A 20,948-nucleotide genomic window follows, 5' to 3' on the forward strand; every position below is an offset into this window, starting at 1 on the left:
AGCCATGATCATATTAAATGGTGGAGCAGACTCAGGAGACTGAATGGACTTCTCCCGCTCCTTGTTCATAAGTTTGTATGTACGTAAATCTCTGCTGTCTTCCAACCTATCACAGGCCCCAGCCTTTTGTTCCTTTTCCACCTTCCACCCTTTCATTTACTTAAAACCTATTACATCCCTAACCTTCCCCAGTTCTGATGAAGTCATCAACTTGAAACTTTAACTCTGCTGCCTGACCGCCTGATTTTCAGCATTTCCTGGTTTTATTTCAGATTTCAGTATTTTGCTTTTGTATTCTTGCTGAGACAAGTCTTCTCCAGCTGCAGAAATCTTCAGCGCAACCATCCAGATTCTTCAGACTCAGAAGCGCCTCACCTCTGTCTGTCACGATTCATACCTAACTTACCCAGAAAGTAATGTGGATGTAAGATAACAAAAATCAAACGAGTCGAGCGCCAAACGCCCTCATTACCAAATATTTAAATGAGGTCACGTGGGATGGGGCAGGCAGGTTGTGGGAAGATTCATAAATCATAGAGGAATTTTGAAAGGGCGATCCAGTCAGTGACGGGAAACTAGGGGAAACGGCTTCTCCCCTAGATTCCGACAATTATTTCTGAGGAAATTCACCCTCTTAATGTTTGCTTCGTCTCTCAGTTCTCCTCTCCTGAAGACACTGGTGGAGTATAAGTCCAACAGCCCTTCAGGATATAAGCTAAATGCCACTCTTCACGTCTGAACTTAGATGATGATTTTCCAGGAGTCATTTTATCATGGGGGCTGGGGCAGATTCATGATGGCAGAGCCCAATCCTATCTGACATGTATACTTCCCGTCTAGCTTAATATCAGTAACATTTCTAAGAAGGTTCTATGAATTTGTACCCAAACCACCCATTGATGTGATACCTAGAGAAGCTATGCATGTGATGCACTCATTATCCGGGGAATGGGAAGAAGTTTACTATTTGTTTGAGGCCTCGGTTTTTCAGGTTTCAAACACTGGATGATTTTTTTTTCTCTCCTGGGGTGCTGAGGCCAACTTCAGTACCCCCAGTGCTGCCTTACAGTAAAATCAGATAACTAAACCTTAGATTTCCTTGGATTGTAAATTTATAACATGGATTACAATTAGCCACGGAGCCACCAAACCAATTCTAAGCATGCATTGCTTAAACACAAATATATAAAGAAAACTAACAAATAACAATTGTACGGCTTCATTTTAAAAAGGGACACAAGCCAAACAATCAGTGATAATAATCAAAAATACATTGCAACTCAGATGGTAGGCTAGATATCTCTCAATCTTACCACTTCCTCTGGTGAGACATGCCATATGGAAAATGTTTTCTCATCTGCCTCACTATTTACAGAAATGTAGGATGGCTGGTAGACGTTGGTTGGCTGTAGAATCAAAACCTAAAACAGGACAGAGGAATCTGTTACCCTATTTAACTATGAACAAAGCGGCGATGGTTGTTCAACACTTCTGCACCATTGGTTACATTTGCACTGTGTGATATCAGTATTGAGGATATTTGTATGAAATCCTCTGATATTTTAATGAAGGCAGTCATCGTAAACAAATGGATCCAGAGGAATTACACACAATTAAGGCATTAGTTATTTTCAATTCAAAAGTATATTTCAAATTATTGCACTGACCAAACATATTTTTTGCTCCCAAATGAACAAATTACAGTGTGATATGGTTATAGTAATCATAATAATATAAGGGGGAATAAAAAAAATGAAATGACATATCCTAGAGTGATTGCAATAACTATTTTTAAAGATGCTAGCATAACAATTAGGTTAAAATGTGGTTGTGATTGCATATGGGGATTTACAAGACATCAAGGAGAATGGTCAAATAGTTTACAACTGTCATCCAAATCTTGAAATTGTTACAGCTTAAAATTCACTTCAATGCAGCTATTATTCTATCTAATAAACAGCTGTCATGGCATCTGTCATGCCCAGTAAAGGCATGTCTGATTCATAACTTTAAACCTGGACTGTATTCACATAGAATTTTTTGGAACTGCCTTTTTCTTTTAAATGTGAACGTTAAAAGGTGGCTAAGAAGGATCCTGAAGGTCAAGTGACATTTGTAAGCCTCCTGATAGAATAACCGTGGTTGGGGTGTCTCCCCTTGAATGGGCATGCCAGATGGAACCTATTTGTGAAATTTGCGCCTGCTATCGTTTGTGATTTATCAAAATCCATGGACTCCTAGACACACTGTCTCCAGGCTCGATATTTAACAAAGGAGTGCTGCAGAAACCAATAATCACAAGTGCGTATCAATGGCCATTATCTATCTCCATTGAGTAGCAATGGCTTCAGACTTCCAAGCCTTTCTGAGTGGACAATAGCAGTTGATCATGTGAGTAAAACTATCTTCAGATTACAAATCTATTGTAGTAAAGTCCTGCCATTCGCAGGGGTTATTGTTCCCATGAAACAGCGCAAAAGCTGAAATTGCGAATGACGAAAATGCTTTCCAATGTGAATCAATTAGACAGGTTAAAGCAATGCAAGGGCAGCATTGGTTTGTGCAGTTACTATGCAGCAAATCGTGGGATGCAGCAGACAGTGGGGCCGGGGGCAGGTGTCTAAGCTCAATGATGTAACAAAAGAATCCAACTACGGACTCATTTGTTCTTTTAACATGTATTTAACATCCAGACATGTATTGAAAATTTTAAAAAGGCTCACCTCAAAACTGACAGAAAGTTTATACATAAAAGGACAAATACATCGGTGAACATTTCAAAATTGAAAACAGCCATTATTGCAGCTCTGGACTGAGAGGTTTGGACATTTCAGGTTAATCACTCTGTTTTTATTGCAGTTCAGCTGTAACCATTCCAGGCACCGCTTCTCACCCCTGTCAGAAAGGTGCTTAAAAAACAGAGAATTAAATGTCCACGATCAGGACTAATGAAAGGAATCTGCTTCCAGAGACTTCAATATCACCTCACCATTAAAACGTGCCGGGGTCTCGGACAATGGAATTAATTTAATTTAAAATATAGTGGCTTTAATGAGGGAGGGGAAAGAAAATGCAGGTAAGCAAACAATTGCTCATGCAATGAGTGGTCTGGTGTATAAAGTCTTCGGTGTGGGTAAGTGAATACGCGAACAAGGAAGCACCGAAAAGCGAGACTTTACTGTATCCCAAGAACCAGAAAGAAACTCCTCAGTCTGCAAAGGACACAACAAGAAACAGCAGCTTCAGCAAAAGGCACTAATGTCTAATCTTTCTAAAACCTAGGGATGGCTACATCTTAAAGTCTCCCAGCTCTTCCTTTTTAAAGCTCACCAGTATAGAAACTTGGCTTGCTGGCAAGAAAATCTACAAGTAACTAGCTTCGCAATCTGTTGAACACCCATTTCTTTGAAGGAATCCTGCAGTACTCTAAACACACTATTCCAGCTATTGGAACCACCTAGGCTACCTTTATTGAGTGAATCGCCTTCTTCAACAGACCTGCAATGACTGTTTTTCCTACACTGAGCCAAACATGTGACCTATGAATTATTCTTTTGTTTACAATTTTAAAAGTGTACCACCTTCTCAAACTGTACCTTTCTCAACCGTGTGCATGGCTGAGTGACATCGCATTTAGACTTTTGGGGCGAATGCATGAATAAATAATCCTCTTTATTTAAACCCATGAAAGTTTGCTGCTGATTATTTAAATTGACCACAAACTCATGGGGTAAAAAACACACTGATTACAGACACTCAGTCAAGGGAATTTGGGGCTGAGTTCTTTCTCATTCCTGCTCATAACAGTATTTGTGTAATTAAAAATGGATATAGTACTTTAGTACTAATTGTAGCCTTGCAAAATGGAACTAATGTTATGTGTTTTTCATTTAATTTACAGTACTTCTAAGTAATATTGGGACTTGGGGACTAAAAATAATGTCTGGAATTTGGTCCTCAAATCTTAAAACACAAATATGAGGTTTTAATGTTAAGAACAATGTATGTAACACAAAATGTAAGAAGTTCTTAAGACATACTTCTGATTGTGCCTTTAGTCCTATTTGGTAGGTGCAGGCCTCAATCATGCCTTGACAGCAATCTTTCTGTTTAACATCTTTTTATGGTTCTCCTCTGTCGAACCAAATATTGTGACTTTAAGTGAATATTGTTCAGCTGAGACTACTCTTGAAAAATGTTCCTTTCTCTTTGTGGGGGAAAAAGTATGACACGGGGATGCCTACACTTTTCTACAGAGCACCCACAGAAGTCCTGATTCTGATCCTGGTAATGGGTTTCTAACACAGCAGGACCTCCTCCCATTCCCTGCCTGCCACTCCATCCCAGGCCCATTTCTAAGGGTCAGTCTGCTGCACCCTCAGAGGTGCTGTCTTTCAGATGAGGCTTTAAACCAAGGACCTGCCTATCCTCTCAGGTGGATGTGAAAGAACCCACCGGACTATTCAAAGACAAGCTGGGGAGATCTCCCTCATGCTCCGGGTAATATTTATCCCAAAACCAACTACCTGATCAGTTGTAGAAACTTACTGCCAAGTTCCCTATATTATGACAGTAACTATACGTCAAAATGTACTTAATTGGCTGTAAACCACTTTGGGATGTCCTGAGGTTATGAAAGGTGCTAAATTTTTAGATGATGGCGCGAGCTAAATCACAGAATCACACAGTGCAGAAGAGGCCCTTTGGCCCATCGAGTCTGCGCCGACACATGAGAAACACCAGACCAACCACCTAATCCCATTTACCAGCACGTGGCCCACAGCCTTGAATGTTATGATGCACAAAGTGCTCATCCAGGTACTTCTTAAAGGATGTGAGGCAACCCGCCTCCACCACCCTCCCAGGCAGCACATTCCAGACCGTCACCACCCTCTGGGTAAAAAGGTTTTTCCTCACATCCCCCCTAAACCTCCTGCCCCTCACCTTGAACTTATGCCCCCTTGTGACTGACCCTTCAACTAAGGGGAACAGCTGCTCCCTATCCACCCTGTCCATGCCCCTCATAATCTTGTACACCTCGATCAGGTCGCCCCTCAGTCTTCTCTGGTCCAACAACACAACCCAAGTCTATCCAACCTCTCTTCATAACTTAAATGTTTCATCCCAGGCAACATCCTGGTGAATCTCCTCTGCACCTCCTCCAGTGCAATCACATCCTTCCTATAATTGCACACAGTACTCCAGCTGTGGCCTCACCAAGATTCTATACAACTCCAACATGACCTCCCTACTTTTGTAATCTATGCCTCGATTGAAAAACGCAAGTGTCCCATATGCCTTTTTCACCATCCCACTAACATGCCCCTCCACCTTCAGAGGTCTATGGACACGCACGCCAAGGTCCCTTTGTTCCTCAGAACTTCCTAGTGTCATGCTGTTCATTGAACACTTACTTGTAAAATTACTCCTTCCAAAGTGTATCACCTCACACTTTTCAGGGTTAAATTCCATCTGCCACTTATCTGCCCATTTGCCCATCCCGTCTATAACTTCCTATAGCCCAAGACACTCAACCTCACTGTTAACCACCCGGCCAATCTTTGTGTCATCTGCAAACTTACTAATCCTACCCCCACATAGTCATCTATGTCATTTATATAAATGACAAATAATAGGGGACCCAGCACAGATCCCTGGGGTACGCCACTGGACACTGGCTTCCAGTCACTAAAGCATCCTTCTGTCATCACCCTCTGTCTCCCACAACTAAGCCAATTTTGAATCCACCTTATCAAATTACCCTGCATCCCATGTGCATTTGCCTTCTTCATAAGTCTCCCATGTGGGACCTTGTCAAAAGTTTTGCTGAAATCCATATAAACTACATCAATTACACTACCCTTATCTACACATCTGGTCACCTCCTCAAAATATTCAATCAAATTCGTTAGGCATGACCTCCCTCTGACAAAGCCATGCTGACTATCCCTGATCAAACCTTGCCTCTCCAAGTGGAGATAGATTCTCTCCTTCAGAACTTTCTCCAAAAGTTTCCCTACCACTAACACGAGACTCACTGGCCTGTAGTTCCCTGGCTTATGTCGACAACCCTTCTTAAATAGCGGAACCACATTATCTGTTCTCCAGTCCTCTGGCACCTCCCCCATGGCCAGAGAGGAATTAAAAATTTGGGTCAGAGCCCCTGCGATCTCCTCCATTGCCTCCCTCAGCAGTCTGGGACACAAATCATCCAGACCTGGAGATTTTTCCACTTTTAAGCCTGCCAACACCTCCAATACCTTGTCACTCCCTATATCAATTTGATTAAGAACCTCGAAGTCTCTCTCCCCGAGTTCAATACCTTCATCCTCACTCTCTTGGGTGAAGATGGATGTGAAATATTCATTCAACACTCAACCGATGTCCTCTGGCTCCACCCATAGATTGCCCCCTTGGTCCCTTATGGGCCTCACTCTTTCCCTGGTTATTCTCTTCTCATTGATATACTTATAGAATATCTTGGGATTTTCCCTACTTTTACCAGCCAGAACTTTCTCATATCCCCTCTTTGCTCTCCTAATTGCTTTCTTAAGCTCCACCCTACACTTTTGGTACTCCACTAATGCCTCTGCTGATTTGCTTCCCTTGTACCTGCTAAAAGCCTCTCTTTTCCTTCTCATCATATCCTGAATATCTCTGGTCATCCATGGTTCTCTGGGCTTGTTACTCCTTCCTATCACCCTGGAGGGAACATGTTGAGCCTGTACTCTCCCCATTTCCTTTTTGAACACCCCCCACTGTTCCTCTGTAGATTTCCCCACAAGTAGCTGTTCCCAGTCTAACTTGGCCAGATCCTGCCTTATTTTACTAAAATCCACTCTCCCCCAATCCAAAACATTTTTTTGCAATTTGTCTATTTCTTTGTCCATAGCAAATTTAAACTGTACCATGTTGTGGTCGCTATCACTAAAATGCTCCCCCACCACCACCTCAGCCACCTGTCTGGCTTCATTCCCCAGAATTAGGTCCAGCCATGCACCATCCCTTGTTGGACCCTCTACATATTGACCTAAAAATTTCTCCTGTACAAATTTCAAGAAATCCATCCAACCAAGCTCTTAACACTATGTCTAGCCCAATTAATGTTGGGAAAGTTGAAATCACCTAATATAATTACCCTATTGTTATTGTTTTTACACACCTCCGCAAGTTGTGCACATATTTGCTCCTCAATTTCCCACTGACTATCTTGGGGTCTATAATAAACATCTAACAATGTGGCTGCCCCTTTTTTATTCCTAAGCTCTACCCACAAAGCTTCATTCAATGCCCCCTCCAAGATATCATCTCTCCTTACTGCAGTAACTAACTCCTTAACTAATAATGCAATACCTCCTCCTCTTTTACCCCTCCCCTGTCTCGCCTGAAGATTCTACATCCCGGAATGTTAAGCTGCCAATCCTGCCCCTCCCTCAACCACATCTCAGTGACAGCTACTGTATCACGATTCCACGTGTTAATCCTCACCCTTAACTCATCTGTTTTACCTGTCATACTCCTGGCATTAAAGTAGAGGCCATCCAGCCTTGACTTACTCCCTTGAAACTTAATGCAGCTGTACTCCCTCTGACTTGATTGTTTTGCTGTATTATGATATGTCCCTATTCTGCTAATATTCTGTGTCCCCTCCCCCTGCTGAATAAATGCAAGGAGAGTTTTTTTTTCCTCTCATGTCTGCCTTCTTATGGCTTATGGTATTAAAGAATTTAGAGGATATAATCCTGAAAGTCAATGTGAGGTGCTGAGAGAACCAGCATCCATTCAGGTCTTCTCTAAATCCTATATTGAATGTGCTGCCCTTATTTTCCTACATCTTTTCTTGGGGTAGGTTGGGGTCTAACTGGGATCAAGGTGGATCCTCAGGGAATAGGGAAAATGGAGAATGAACCACCATGCAGTGATACCGCGCACACACCCCCTTGTATCTGTTCATGGACCGTGAGCAGAAATCCAGGAGCCAGTTGGTTGATTGCCTTCTTGGTTGAGGAAAAAGCTACAATCTGCAGAATAGAATCCCCACCCTCAAAACACGAGGGGGGGGAAACTGGAAAAAGATTTTAAAATTCATACTGGAAAACGTAGCCCATTAATATTCGTCTTAGTCGCTTCTGCAATGATGTCCAACCAGAAATTGAGACACTCCTGTTTTGGGGAATGATCGTTGTTGATCTTCTGGAATTGCTGTAGTAACATCAAGTTCTGAACTAATGACCTCAAATACCTGAAAAAAGCAGAAAAGGTGGCTCAGCATTTATACTCCAGTTGTCCTTTCAATGCTGTGGGAAGGTCAATATTCTTGTTATACACTGCTACACTTAAGCTCCATGCTGCATTTTCGATGAGTCTCACCATTTTGAAAATCAAGGTTGCAAATTGACTCTGGATGCACTCAGCAGATCAGGCAACATCAGCGAAAAGGTAAACAGAGTTAGCACTTCAGGTCAATGAGAATTCCCATCAAAGGTCATTGACTCGAGATGTTAACTCTGTTTCTCTCTCCACAGATGCTGCCTGACCTGCTGAGCATTTCCAGCATTTTCTGGTTTTTTATCAGATTTCCAGTATCTGCAGTGTTTGTTATCTTTAGTAATTAAACTTTAAAATCTCTCATTTGTTTACTTATCCAGCATTTCTCTTTTAAGTTTTTTTTAAGCAGTGGATGTTGATTGTGGCTTTAGATAAGAGCTCAAGAAGGGGAGTTTTTCTGGGGATGAACATATTCCAGCACTTCATTCAAATCAGGCATTAAGATTAAGGGATTATTTCCATCTGATCACACACAAGCTAGGAATCTAGTGAGTGGGACTTCCTCCTCATAATTAAGTAAGTGAGTTTACGATCGCACATGGGGACCACCAATTGGGAAACCCATCAATGCAATAAAACTGGATGAACCAATCATGCGGCTGCCTAGATGTCGTATAAATCTGGAGGAACTCCCTGTTTTGTCCCGTTACCTGCCGAATACAGGTAGGGTTACCAACTCAGAGTAAAGCTATTGCAAGAGATTTTCTTTCTCTCAACATGATGACAATATTGATTGAACTTCGACCTGTCATTTCCAAATCCTTGCACAATAAGCCATTATTTTTTATTTTAGTGCGAGACTCTGATTACTCAAGTCTCTTGGAAGAAAGCTCTCCAAGTTTGGCTTTTATTGATTTTTAATCAATGAATAGCAGCAATGATCTCATGCGTGCCGACAGGGTAAGTCTATCATGTCATTACACTTACCTCACGGACTCACCAGCCCATCACATTTTCACATTGATCTCACACACTGCCAGTTCAAGGGACATCACCGCTCACTCTCACACACACCTTCACATCTCCATCAAGCTTATATCCTCTCGAGCTCGCATCCTCAGTCCATCCATGGCTCCACTCACCACATGCACATGCCAGGCGCCCTTATCAACCTCTCTTTATGCAAGATAAGCTCACGCAACAACAGGAAGAGGTCCCAGGCTCTGGGAGGAGTGCCCAACATTAGGATCCTCACTCCCTTTGAGGAGCGTACCATTGTGCTGGCAGGGGAGGAAGTAGGTCGTGCCTGTAGTGACGTGGAAGTGGGTGGCACATACCTAAATGAGGGTCCTGCACCAGCTCATCCCACGGACGACGACACTGTGAATGCTTTTGTTCAAATCCTCTACCATGCACTAATTTTCTCTGCTATCTTTTATAGGTTCATCTGGAGAGTGCCCGAGGGCACCTGCAAGCCAGCCCCTCAGCTCCAGCCTAGCTCGGAGGAGGAACCTGATAACAGTAGCTTCGGGAACCTGTCACAGCGCTCACCCACACCCTCCACTGGTGACACCATTGGGGCATCAATCTAGAACAGGCTCGGGGTTACAATCTGGTGAGTGCAGCACACAACCTGGTCCACAGCAGGTTGGGGGGGGGGGGGGGGGCAGGACCATCTGAGATTGCCGGTATTCGGAGGACTGCTGGAGGCCACGACTCTGCTGAGTCACAGTCAGTTGAGGCTCGGGATCAGTCCAAACTCAGTTACGTGAGTTGCAGCGACTTTCGAGGGAACATCAGGCAAGGATGTTGGCTGTGCTCCTCAGATTGCAACAAACGATGAAGGAGCCCATCTGCGTTCAGTCCAAGGTGATATCTTTGGCATGCCAATGCACCAAGGTCAACACTGGCAAATTGGCAGCCGCTGTGGAGATCTTGGTCCAGGACATCAGTCCTGCACTGCTGCAGGAGTAGCATTCCATTGCTGTAGCCCTTGGTGGCATCCAAAAGCGGCTATGTAAGAGGGGGGACAGGCCAGCTTGATCTCGCTCTAGCTGCCCTTTCTGCTCAAGGAGTCAGCCAGCAGCTCTCGGCGCCCATAGGGAGGAGGGTCAACAGGCGCACACCCTGGTGCCATCCACTCAGGTGACTCCGGCAGGTATCCATCCGATCTCAATCCCTCTTCCTGTGACCCCGTCAGCTGCAGCCCCACAGGCTGGCGAGGTGCACCCGTCCCGCAGCAGGACACCCCAAGCAGGCCGGAGCCCTCGACCTCTTGGTCCTCCAGAGGGCGCGCGCCCAAGTCATCACAGACAACAAGGAGCCGCAGTCAGCAGGCTGCCTCCACCTCTGCTCTGGGTGCTGGGGAAGGATTAGGTAGGAGTAGGAAGTCTAAGAAATATTAGGAGCACGAGGGTGGCACAGGTGTTAACCACATGCTTATAATGTTCACCATTGTACATAGAATACAACACATTTCACATCTACTCTTGCGTATGCCTCCTCTTTCTCATGAGCTGTGTCGCTCTCAAACAGGTGTGCCAACAAAGACCCTCCCCCTGCTTATCACGGATGTCATTATCACGTGCCTCTCGTCTATGTAGTCTGTTTCCATCGCATGTGTGCCCATTCATGGATCATCCCCAACATCAGTGGTGTGTCATCTTTCATGTAAGGTTTCCTTGTGGGAGAACATGCCATGCTGGGTCATACACTGCTATTTCTTGACTATGTATCACTGAGGCTGATGTGAGCTCCCAGCTCATCTGCTTTCAGAGAGGTTCAAGGTGTAGTGTAGAATGAGAGATGTTGGCAGGAATAGAGGAGGGTCATTAATCCTGGAACTCTATGTAATCTGTACTGCGACAGGGCATAAAAGCTGTGAGTCCCTCCTCAGAGGTCATGCGCACTCCTATGAGCCAATCATGTTTCTGACTTTCTGAATGTACATGTAATAAGCTCACCAATGATTGCCTCCTCAATGTGCATAGGCTATGTCCTTCTCGGGCACCTTATGGTTATGCCGCCAATGCCTGCATCCTTGAGAGTGTATTACCTTTCAGTTGTCTGTCTAGCGGCCGCTAGGCTCTTTTCACAACATAGGCATGCAGCGCTGTGTCTTGCCTCACCTAAACACTCGCTGAGATCAGCAATCGTGATTGCAAATGGTGATATATTGCGCTCAACGTAGCCTTAGAGCAAGACCTGGGAGCGCATGGGGTGGATTTAAACGATGCAGAGGGGATCAACTGGATAGGTACAACAATGTTGTGAAGCTGACGTGTGCTCCTTGTTCTCAGTTTAAGGCAACCTTGAGGGCCTCATGATGTGTGAGCCTCCTGTAGATCCCCAGGGACAGCCATGATGGTGGACTGTCATTGCTCAAGAGGAGACAGGGTAATGTGTGGCAGGCAGTTTTTAGAATCTCGTCCTCCTCATGTGGTCTACATCCAGATAAATATTGAGGATGCATGAAGATCACCATCTGTAAGCCGGAGTGCCAGGTCTCATATTAATTGTGAAGGAGAAATGGAGGACTCAGTCATGTCTATATGGTTGTCTGGAAGCATGCATTCCACCCTTGGCAGCCTTGGCCTGAGTGCTGCCTCTCAGTATGGTCCTCGTTCTACACTACACCTTGAACCTCTCTGAAAGCAGACGAGCTGAGAGTTCACATCAGCCTCAGTGATACACAGTCAAGAAATAGCAGTGTATGACCCAGCATGGCATGTGAACCAGGTTCTCCCACAAGGAAACCTTACATGAAAGATGACGCACCACTGATGTTGGGGATGATCCATGAATGGGCACACACTGGCATGTGATGGAAACAGACTACATAGACGAGAGGCACGTGATAATGACACAGAGGGCATTTCAGAGTTGCTGCTGTTGGATCGCATGGAAGAGATTTGTGATATTGAAGGCATACAGCTACGAGCGCAGCAAGGATAGTAGAGCAGCTGCTGCCTCTTGCAGGCACCCATCGTGACTGGGATGGGTGAGCGACACTGCAAGAAGCTGCACCTTCAGATGTCTGATTCCAGGACAACCTACTCCAGGTAGCACCCCGTCTCAGGAAGGACATCTTCTCCCAAGGTCTCGTCATGCTTCAAAGAGTCAGGACAGTGTGAGCCTCATGTGTGAGTATTCACACTCAGATTGAAGTGGATGGTTGAAGTGTGAGGACAGTCACACTGGTGTTCATGTGGACCCATGATGGAGGGCACTTGTCCAAGAGGATATTCACTACTGGTCAACACTCTCCTCCTGGAACCTGGTGGGTATGAGGGCCGGATGTGCATGCCTGCCTGGTCTGGCCCATGCTATGATCTCTTCATCTGCATCCTCGGTCTCACTGTCCTCATTCCCTTCAATGTACTCTTCATTGGAAGAAACCTGCAGCTCTTCCATTTTGGCATCTGGCAGCTCCTCCCCCTTTGTATTGGCAGGTTGTAAAGCGTGCAGCAAGCCACAATGATCCGTGACACTCTCCAGTGACCTGTCTAGGCATCGAATCTCATTTTTAAAATACCCATGGTGTGCTCCACCAATATTCGAGTAGCGGCATGAGCATTATTGTACCTTCTCTCTGATGAGGTTTGTGGCCTCTGGATGGGCGTCATCGGCCACACCCTTTGCGGGTTTCCTTTGACCCAAGGAGCCAACCCTAGATGCTGTGTTGTCCTTCAAGAAGATATCTGAGATCTGCAACCTGCCTAAAATATCGGAGTCATGGACATTTCCGGGAAGCCTCACACAAACCTGCAGGATTTCCTTGTTGTGGTCCCACATGAGCTGCATATTTATCGAGTGAAAGGCCTTCTTATTGATGTACTGGAGCGCCTGCTGCCAGGGAGATCTTCCAGCTACACACGTGCAGTCGATAGCATCCTGCACCAGTGGGAAGTTGGAAATAGCTGTGAAGCCCAATGCCTTGGAGTCTTGGCTTGCTTGATCTCTTGCAACATGCCCGTAATTGTGGGCCTTGGCAAAGAGAGCGTCTGTTACCAACTGGATGCACTTCTGTGCAGAAGCCTGAGAGATCCCACAGAGGTCCCCAGCTGGGCCCTGGCAAGAGCCACTGGCCCAGAAGTTCAGGGTGTTGGGGATTTGCAGGGTCACTGGCAACGGATGTCCTCTCAAACCCTGTGGTGCCAAGTCCTGAAGAAGGTGGCATACGTGTGTCACTAGATCCCTGGACATGCGGAGGCGTCGACAACACTGGCTCTCGTTCATTTGCAGGAAATGCCTGTGTGTCCGACACACACTGGGTTTTTAAGGCACCTACAAACGGCATCTCTAGAAGCCAGAAGCTCAGCGTGCGGACGAGGCCAGCTGCCCCATGCATGAGGGCAAATCGCCTATCTTTGGCATGCCTGGCACTGCCATCGTCGTCTTCTCCTCCTTTCCTGACTGCTTGCAATTATGGCGGCTGAAATCAATGTAGCATCCGTCTTCCTGACAGTCTTCCCTCTGCAGAGACATGGACCTGAATTTTACTCTATGGGGCACGCGCGATTGGTGGGCTTCGGAGTGGACAGGAAACGGTCCACCGATCGCGATCGGCCTCCGGCCGCAATTTCACGCCGGCTAGCCAATTAACAGCCGGCCAGCGGGGGAAACCGTGCCCTGAGAAAGGCTCAGCGCTGCCGGTAGATGTGGGGGGGGGGGGAACAGGAAGAGGGAGAGTGCTGTTGAGCACTGTTTCAAGCCCTGAAAGCAGAGCTGCAGACCTCCAAATGCTGTAAAATATGCCCATGCAGCACAATGAAGCACCTGAAAGCAGGCCTCACAAAAATGCTGTGCCCAGATATTTCTTTCTATTTGATATCCTAATGGAGATTTCATCCTGCCCTTGGATGAGACGTCATCAAAAATGTAAAGGCAGCCTGGCTGATCGGCCCATCAGCCAACTATAAGGTTGAACAGGCCGCCAAAAATCCCTTACAGTTGGGCCGTTCATGAGCTTGATTGTCGGCGGGTGCTCTTCTGGCTGCCGCGTGTGCCCATCGAGTGCGCAAAGGCGGTGGGACGATCGCCTGACGCCATCTCGCATGATTTTACGCCCCCTCAGGTCGGGGACATGCCCGCCCACGGAGTGTAAAATTCTGGCCATGAGGGTCCAAAGGTCCTATTCCTCCCCAGGTGGATGAGCAAGTCACTGGCTGACTGAAGGGCTGGGTAATAGTGAAAGCAAATAATCGTGCCTGAAATTAGGTTGCGCACAGGGTGCATTTCTACATTACCCTTCCCCTTATCCTTTAGGTGATGACACTAGGCTTTTTTGGCGTAAGGCGGTTGGTCAAGGAATGGAATAATTTGGTGGGGGGTGGTGGGGAGGAAAGGGGCTGACCCTTCTCATGGGTGACCGTGTGAACAATTATAATCAGCATGTGAAGCAGGTCAAGTTGTCCAATTGCACTTGACTCCCTTCTCGCTCTGGGGAATGTTGAGGCTGTGGCCAAGGGTTCAATACAAGGTGTTGGATTAGTGCCACTTATTGGCATTAATCTCACACAAGTGCCCTTCATTGCTACCTATTTGATTTACTGCACTGTGAATAAAGGGCTCATAACCTGCCTCAGCTGTGCATCTCTCCTCATCTGAGGATGCTCATGTCTTGTTGCCTGGCCCATTACTTGGTCCCACAGTGCCAGACACCACTAGTCCAAGAGGCATTCAGAGAGCTCAGCGGCTGAGTTCGTCCTCACTTAAATCCTTTGCTGCCCAATTGCTTCATGTTGAAGATGGTAGTGCTGAGGTCTCAGTGCCAGACCAGCTTACCCCTCCTTGTGTGAATGTGGAAAAGCCTCCCAATGTCCTGGTGATCCATGATTTTGAGGTCTCCCTCACTCCATGATTTCTGAGCCACTGAAAACTTTGACCCCATTGTGATCGCAAATGTGGCCATCACCGGCTGGACCTTGCCCATCCCCTTCTTGGAGGCTCTGGCACGGTGTGATGTAGAAGCTCTTACACTACCTTCCCCCCACTGCCTCCACCACAAAACCCATCATGTGCATCAGCACCCCTTTCCCCACCAGTGAAGGCCTTGTCCTGAAGCCCGTTGTCATGCCTCTGGCCATTTACTCCTTCCCTGAGCAGGGTCTTCACCCTCCAGCCGACTCGAAGCCACCCCTACCTTACTGCTGGCTCAACACCCCTCTGCCCTCCAAGAGTGAGGCACGGTTGCCAGCTGAGCATCATGAAGAATCCTCGGTGCCAGGAGCGCTGCTTGAGGTAAGCGAACGAGCCTCGAGTCTCCGAGCAAAGCGCAGCTCGCCCAGGTGCATGGCACTAAAGTAGCATTGTGAAAGACACTGGCATGATCGCACACCGATGTGACGTGTGGATTGAGCAGGCAGGGAGGGGAACGATCCTGGCGAGGGGCCCTTTTAATGAGCGTTAACGATTTTTAAAAGTATGCTAAATATGTTCCCGACATTGCGCGGCAGGGAACGTGGAGTCGGTACGGCACAATCGCAAGCTGGTTTTACGATGTTGTGACACCGATTTCTCTGCTCTTGCAATAGTTTCCTCTCCTGCCCGCCATGATGCTAACTGCCAGGAGAAGCAGAAAATACCAACTTTGGTCTCTCTCCGGACTTTCTTTTCAGCCTGGGCCTGGGGAGCTGCTTCTGGGTTGGGCAGGACCGGTAGGGATGTGCATAGTGGGTATGAATTTTCTAGAAAATTCCAGGGTGTGACCTGGAGGTTTCCAGATGAAATTTCAGACAGTTTAGTTGCCCAGCCCTATCGCTCGTTCCTTTACCTCTTGGCTGGGCTGGCCCCTTCATTCATTCATCTCTCCAGGAGCCTTGAGTGAGTCACTCAAGGACTTGAGGTTCACTCTCCTACAGGTTCAGCACCAGCCGCTGCAGGATAGAATAGACAGGGCAGCAAACAGCAACGTCCACAAATGCAGTACGCATGCTGCGCCTGGAGTGCTGCCGTTCAGTTAAATGGACTCTGGGCTGCCGGGAGTCGATCGACTCATGGGCAATCCGAATCATATCATTTAAAAGTCTCCCAGGCTGCTTGTAATAGCTGCTGGGGGATTGAGGGCAATTCCGATAGTCTCTCCGCCATTCCGGGAGGGATAGCAACCCTAAATACAGGCCCTGTGATATTGCACACGGCCCTTGTGAAATGAGCCTAAGACATACTAACTGAGTGCAGCTTTTGCTTTCACAGCCACAGGCAGAACTGTTCTGAAAAAAGATCATGACCATGTTTCTACATGTAGTAGCTGCAGAAGCTCCTTATCACTCATTGAGAGCGCTACACTGAGATCTTCCTAAGATCCATATTCTTAAAGGCACCTCCTCCTCGAATGCGACTCCAAGCTATTTTTTTTCCATCCTGTACTTCTCCTCCTCCATTGCAAACAAGGGAATAGCAATCGGGAAAAAAGTCAGGAGTAAAACTGGCTGCTGATTCGCTGTTACTTATTTCACACAATCACACAAAGTCACATCTACCCTGTCATTTTGCTACATAAATCAATGTGAACCATTTATACTTTAATACTTGCTCTACTCTACTATCATGGTTACACTGAGGGTAATTTTAATTTAGATGGCGCAAAATGGCCAATAACAAATGAGCTGCCCTCTATCCACCCCACCAGACTTTCCTACCATTCATTCAATAGCGGCTACTTTCCAATATCACCCACAGTTATAATTACTCCCATTGTGTTGTGGGTCAGACCCAAAATCAGACACTCAGTTTACTCAGATGCAGCTTATTCACATACATGGTGCAACATGAACACCAATTCTTACCAAAAAGGGGGCTTGAGTTTAAAGAGTTTCTCAGCTGCTTGTACAGCCTTGTTGATGTCCTTGGCTAACATGGTGACTGCGAAGAAATGGCCCACATCATAGTAGTTGTTCATTTGGTCCAGATTTCCTTTTCTACCCAGCAGACTGTTCAATCGCATACCTGTCCAAGAGTTGAATTGATAGCCGTAAGTAACAGACACTTAAGCAGGGCAGGTCCTTGCTGTCGCCAGTACCGTGGTGTGGGACGTTGTCTCTGCCAAAGGCCACCATTTATGCTTCATTATTCCTATGTGCTGTTGTTCATGATTACAGGGCTTGCACAATAAATGAAGCAGCTCTCCAGTTGGTTTAGTGGGTCAATGCGCCACCCATTTGGTACTGAGCTGTGGTATTGACATGGATGCTACACTTAGGTTCAGTGTGCCAGGGCAAGGTACTGGAAGGAGGGAGTTGGGTTGGGACATGGGGATAAGAGTTACCAAAGGTTCCTGCCTCTGTTCTCTCCTCACTCCTCCCTGTTTGTAAGGCATTGGGCTCCACTATAATTCCCCCATGGTTGATTAGTCCGTTTGCACTCAGGTCTAGAATGTATGCACAGCATGATCCTAGCTGTTAGACTGGGTATCCCTCCCCTACTGCAGAATTCTAACATTGGCCCTGCTAAAGTTTATAAGAGCAAGAATGGCACCTCCAGGAATGGGTTTTTAGTGGTTAGGGGAAGGTCTCTAATCTCTTTAGTAAAGACAGCATTGATCACAATGAAAGCTAACTCTAAGGGAAGGGATGCTGGATCTGTCCTGCCCATCACTTCCCTCCACTTTCTGTGGTGAACCTTGTGGTTGTCCTGCAGCCACCTTAAAAAGGACACTGCTTTAACAACCCCTCTCAGCTGGCCTCACCTCCATGTTTTTTGTGGGATATGTTTGATGAAGAGCAGGATTACCTGTGTTACGTTAGGCTGTAACTGCATTCTGGAATTGCCAACTTCAGAAATCCCTGCCTCCAACTGGATTCCCACCCTTTTCTTGATGCCTTTGTAGGGGTGGGCAGAACTTATGCAGCCAAGAAGAAAACATATGGGAAATTCCGTCTCAAGGGCATTGCTGGCATATCCAAGTCCCAGCCAAGTCTGTAACCATTTTCACAGACTCCAGCCAAACCAGTGACAGGAGTTCTCTCATAAATGCCCCTTCAGTAACAAATGTTTCTGCTATTTTTCATTTGTAAATTTGCAGCTATCAGCACATTGTTTGAACAAACGATCCCAAAGATAAAACGTAGATCAATTTGAGGGGAAATAAGAAAGGTCACACCTTGGTGTGAAAGTCAGTACATGTGAATTTCCATGTTTTCCATGAATTCACGTGTATTGCGACTCATAATTTTCCAATGGTTGAAGTTCCCTGACACAGACATAAAGCTGGAAAGCCGCTGCTTGAGATGTCCCATCAATGTGAGGACTATGGACTGATGCTTCATTCAAATCAATACATTTCACCTCAGAGACCCAGAAGTGATGAGCAAATATGGCCATATGTTGCTAAAATTGATCATTAAACTCAAAGGAACTTGTCCAGTACTGGGCAAGCGTTGCTTGTAGATTAGTGTCTGCCTGCCTGAGTTTGTGGATGAAAATCAGTGCTAATGAATGTGCATTAACAAAGATCTAATTCAAATTAAAAAATATCACTGCATCACTTGTACCTAATGCTAGTGTGACAAAAAGCAATGTGAAAATCTTAATCTCTCCCTGCCCTAAGCACTAAAAATAACCCTTGGAACATTCAGTGCAATGGGAGCGATATTCAGTGATGGGTCTCTTTAGCTCCTACTTGGTGCTGCTCAGGAGCTTTATTTAGACTAAAAACAAATATTCACACTGTAACACTGATGCACTCACCGATTTTTCTCAGCTCCATTGAGCTTTCAAACTGCTGACCAGCAGCAATTAGGAGAATGGCCAAGTTAATACCCGAGTATAGGGTTGGTTGGAGCTCAAAGCCTTTGCGGTACCTAGTCATTAACAGAAACAAACAGGCATTCATTAATGTCATATTTAATCACAGAGGGAAAAAACACTACCAATAGCTGTCCAACACAAGCTTCATCCCTCCCCAGATTCAGGTTGCAGACATCTAACCCTCCACTTAGTTCCTGAGGTGGGATTGGCACTGATTTTCACCCACAAACTCAGGCAGGCAGACTCCAGTCTTCAAGCAACACTTGTTCATATGGAATGTGGACAGTTGCAAGGTACGGTCCTAAACTCGTACTGAGAAAGGGTTAACAGTGCTAGGAACTACAAACTTGCCTGTCCTTGTAAGGCTGATGAATAGCTTTCTGGCTGAGGCATGTATATCCTAGGTATTCCAGGATGCAGATGCCACTTCCATCTATAAGAAGAAACTGAGTAAACCAGAAAGTGCTGAAGAATCACACTGACATAGTGGCCATTAAGGTGATTCCCTAACTTCATGTGGCATGTATATTAGGCCCTCTCTTGGAGCAAATTAGAAAGGAACAGACTACATTCCAGTTTTGTGCTCAGTTAGCTACTTGCCAATGTGCACCAATCCTGATATTGCAGTTAGGGACCATCCTGAAATGGCTGGAATAGATTGTGGCTTTACAGGAGATTGCAAAGCTTCATAAGTTTTTTGACCTTCAATAAGGCTTTTGACCTCATGCCTCATAAAGATGTCAGTGGCCAAACCTTGGATTTAATCTGGAATGTGTATGACAAGTCTATGACATGTGTGAGGGTAGGCAGGCAACTTACTGAACCCATCTCTGATGAGAGTGAAGCAAGGTTGTCCACCGTTATCCATCCTATTTATATATCTTCAAAAATGGGCCGGGTGACATTGTAAGGGATGCACTTGGAGTCAAAAAGAAAATGGTGAGGCTCCAGTCCAAGCATATCTGAGTGCAGATCAGAGAATCTGGCACAAGGAACAGTGGCCATAAAAGATATGTGGTTTTTCTTTGCTTTGCATGACTACCTAACCTGCATGCCATTGAGAAAAACTTGTGCTATCATGCACTATTGGATGACAGAATCTACAACACAGGAGGCCATTCCGCCCATTGTACATGTGCCAACATTTTGAACGAGCTATCCCATTGGTCCCACTCCCCTGCCTTTTCCCCCCATAGCCCTGAAAATCTTCCTTTTCATGTATATATTGTCATGAAACCTATTGATCCGTGTGTCCCTGGGTGTTAAATTAGATGTCTGTGAAGATTGTAACATTTAAGGTACAGGATGTTCAGATGCTTGTTACACTGGTTCTTGCCAATTGACAATGGTGGAACCCTCTGGGAGTGTTTTGATAGGTCCCCAGATCAGTTCAAGGGTCAGTAAGCCGTTCTTCTTGAGGCAGTAAATTTGAGCCAACCAAGAAGTGTAAAGGACAAAAGTTACAGAAACAAGCCCCAGTTAAGTTAAGTTAAAGAAAGAGTTTTGGGGAGCAGACTTTGGGTAAAGAGGGTCTTGGGGGCAAAGGCACCCCTTTGGAGCCGTGATGTTTTGGAGCAGCCATAAATCTGAAAGTATGCTTGTAAGCTAGAGTTTAAGCGTTCTTGGGAATCCAGGGAAAAGGAATCTCGGAAGGCAAGACTGGAACCCTACGAGGTGGCCATTGTTAAAGCCTTCCTGGTGGGAGTGACGTTTGAAGAGAATTCCAAGGCAGAGATTGGAAAGCCTTATGAGAATGACAAAGTTTCAGTGAGATTGGTTGACTCCCAGTAAGACTAACACCTGGGTGGTTTCTTGAGAAATCCATGGACTCTGCCTTGGTTGCATCTGTCATTTACTCTGTAATGTGAGGTGTTCAACCACAGTTCATCTGTTAATTCACATGTACCTCATACTTACTCTGATTGTTAGAG

At 45.8% G+C, this 20,948-nt stretch overlaps 1 protein-coding gene across 1 annotated transcript in view; it reads right to left on the reverse strand.

Moving 5' to 3' along the window:
- The window catches only part of map3k15 (mitogen-activated protein kinase kinase kinase 15), a 175,424-nt gene that overhangs the window by 79,672 nt on the left and 74,804 nt on the right, over positions 1-20,948 (reverse strand). The window contains exons 7-10 of the mRNA XM_041210936.1: positions 18,958-19,070; positions 17,058-17,217; positions 8,092-8,242; positions 1,314-1,421 (exon numbers count right to left, since the gene is read on the reverse strand). Of these exons, the coding sequence (XP_041066870.1) occupies positions 1,314-1,421; positions 8,092-8,242; positions 17,058-17,217; positions 18,958-19,070 (532 nt within the window). The remainder of the gene's footprint in view (positions 1-1,313; positions 1,422-8,091; positions 8,243-17,057; positions 17,218-18,957; positions 19,071-20,948) is intronic.

This window comes from Carcharodon carcharias, chromosome 18 (genome assembly GCF_017639515.1).
Source record: "Carcharodon carcharias isolate sCarCar2 chromosome 18, sCarCar2.pri, whole genome shotgun sequence".
Taxonomy (NCBI): Eukaryota; Metazoa; Chordata; class Chondrichthyes; order Lamniformes; family Lamnidae; genus Carcharodon; species Carcharodon carcharias.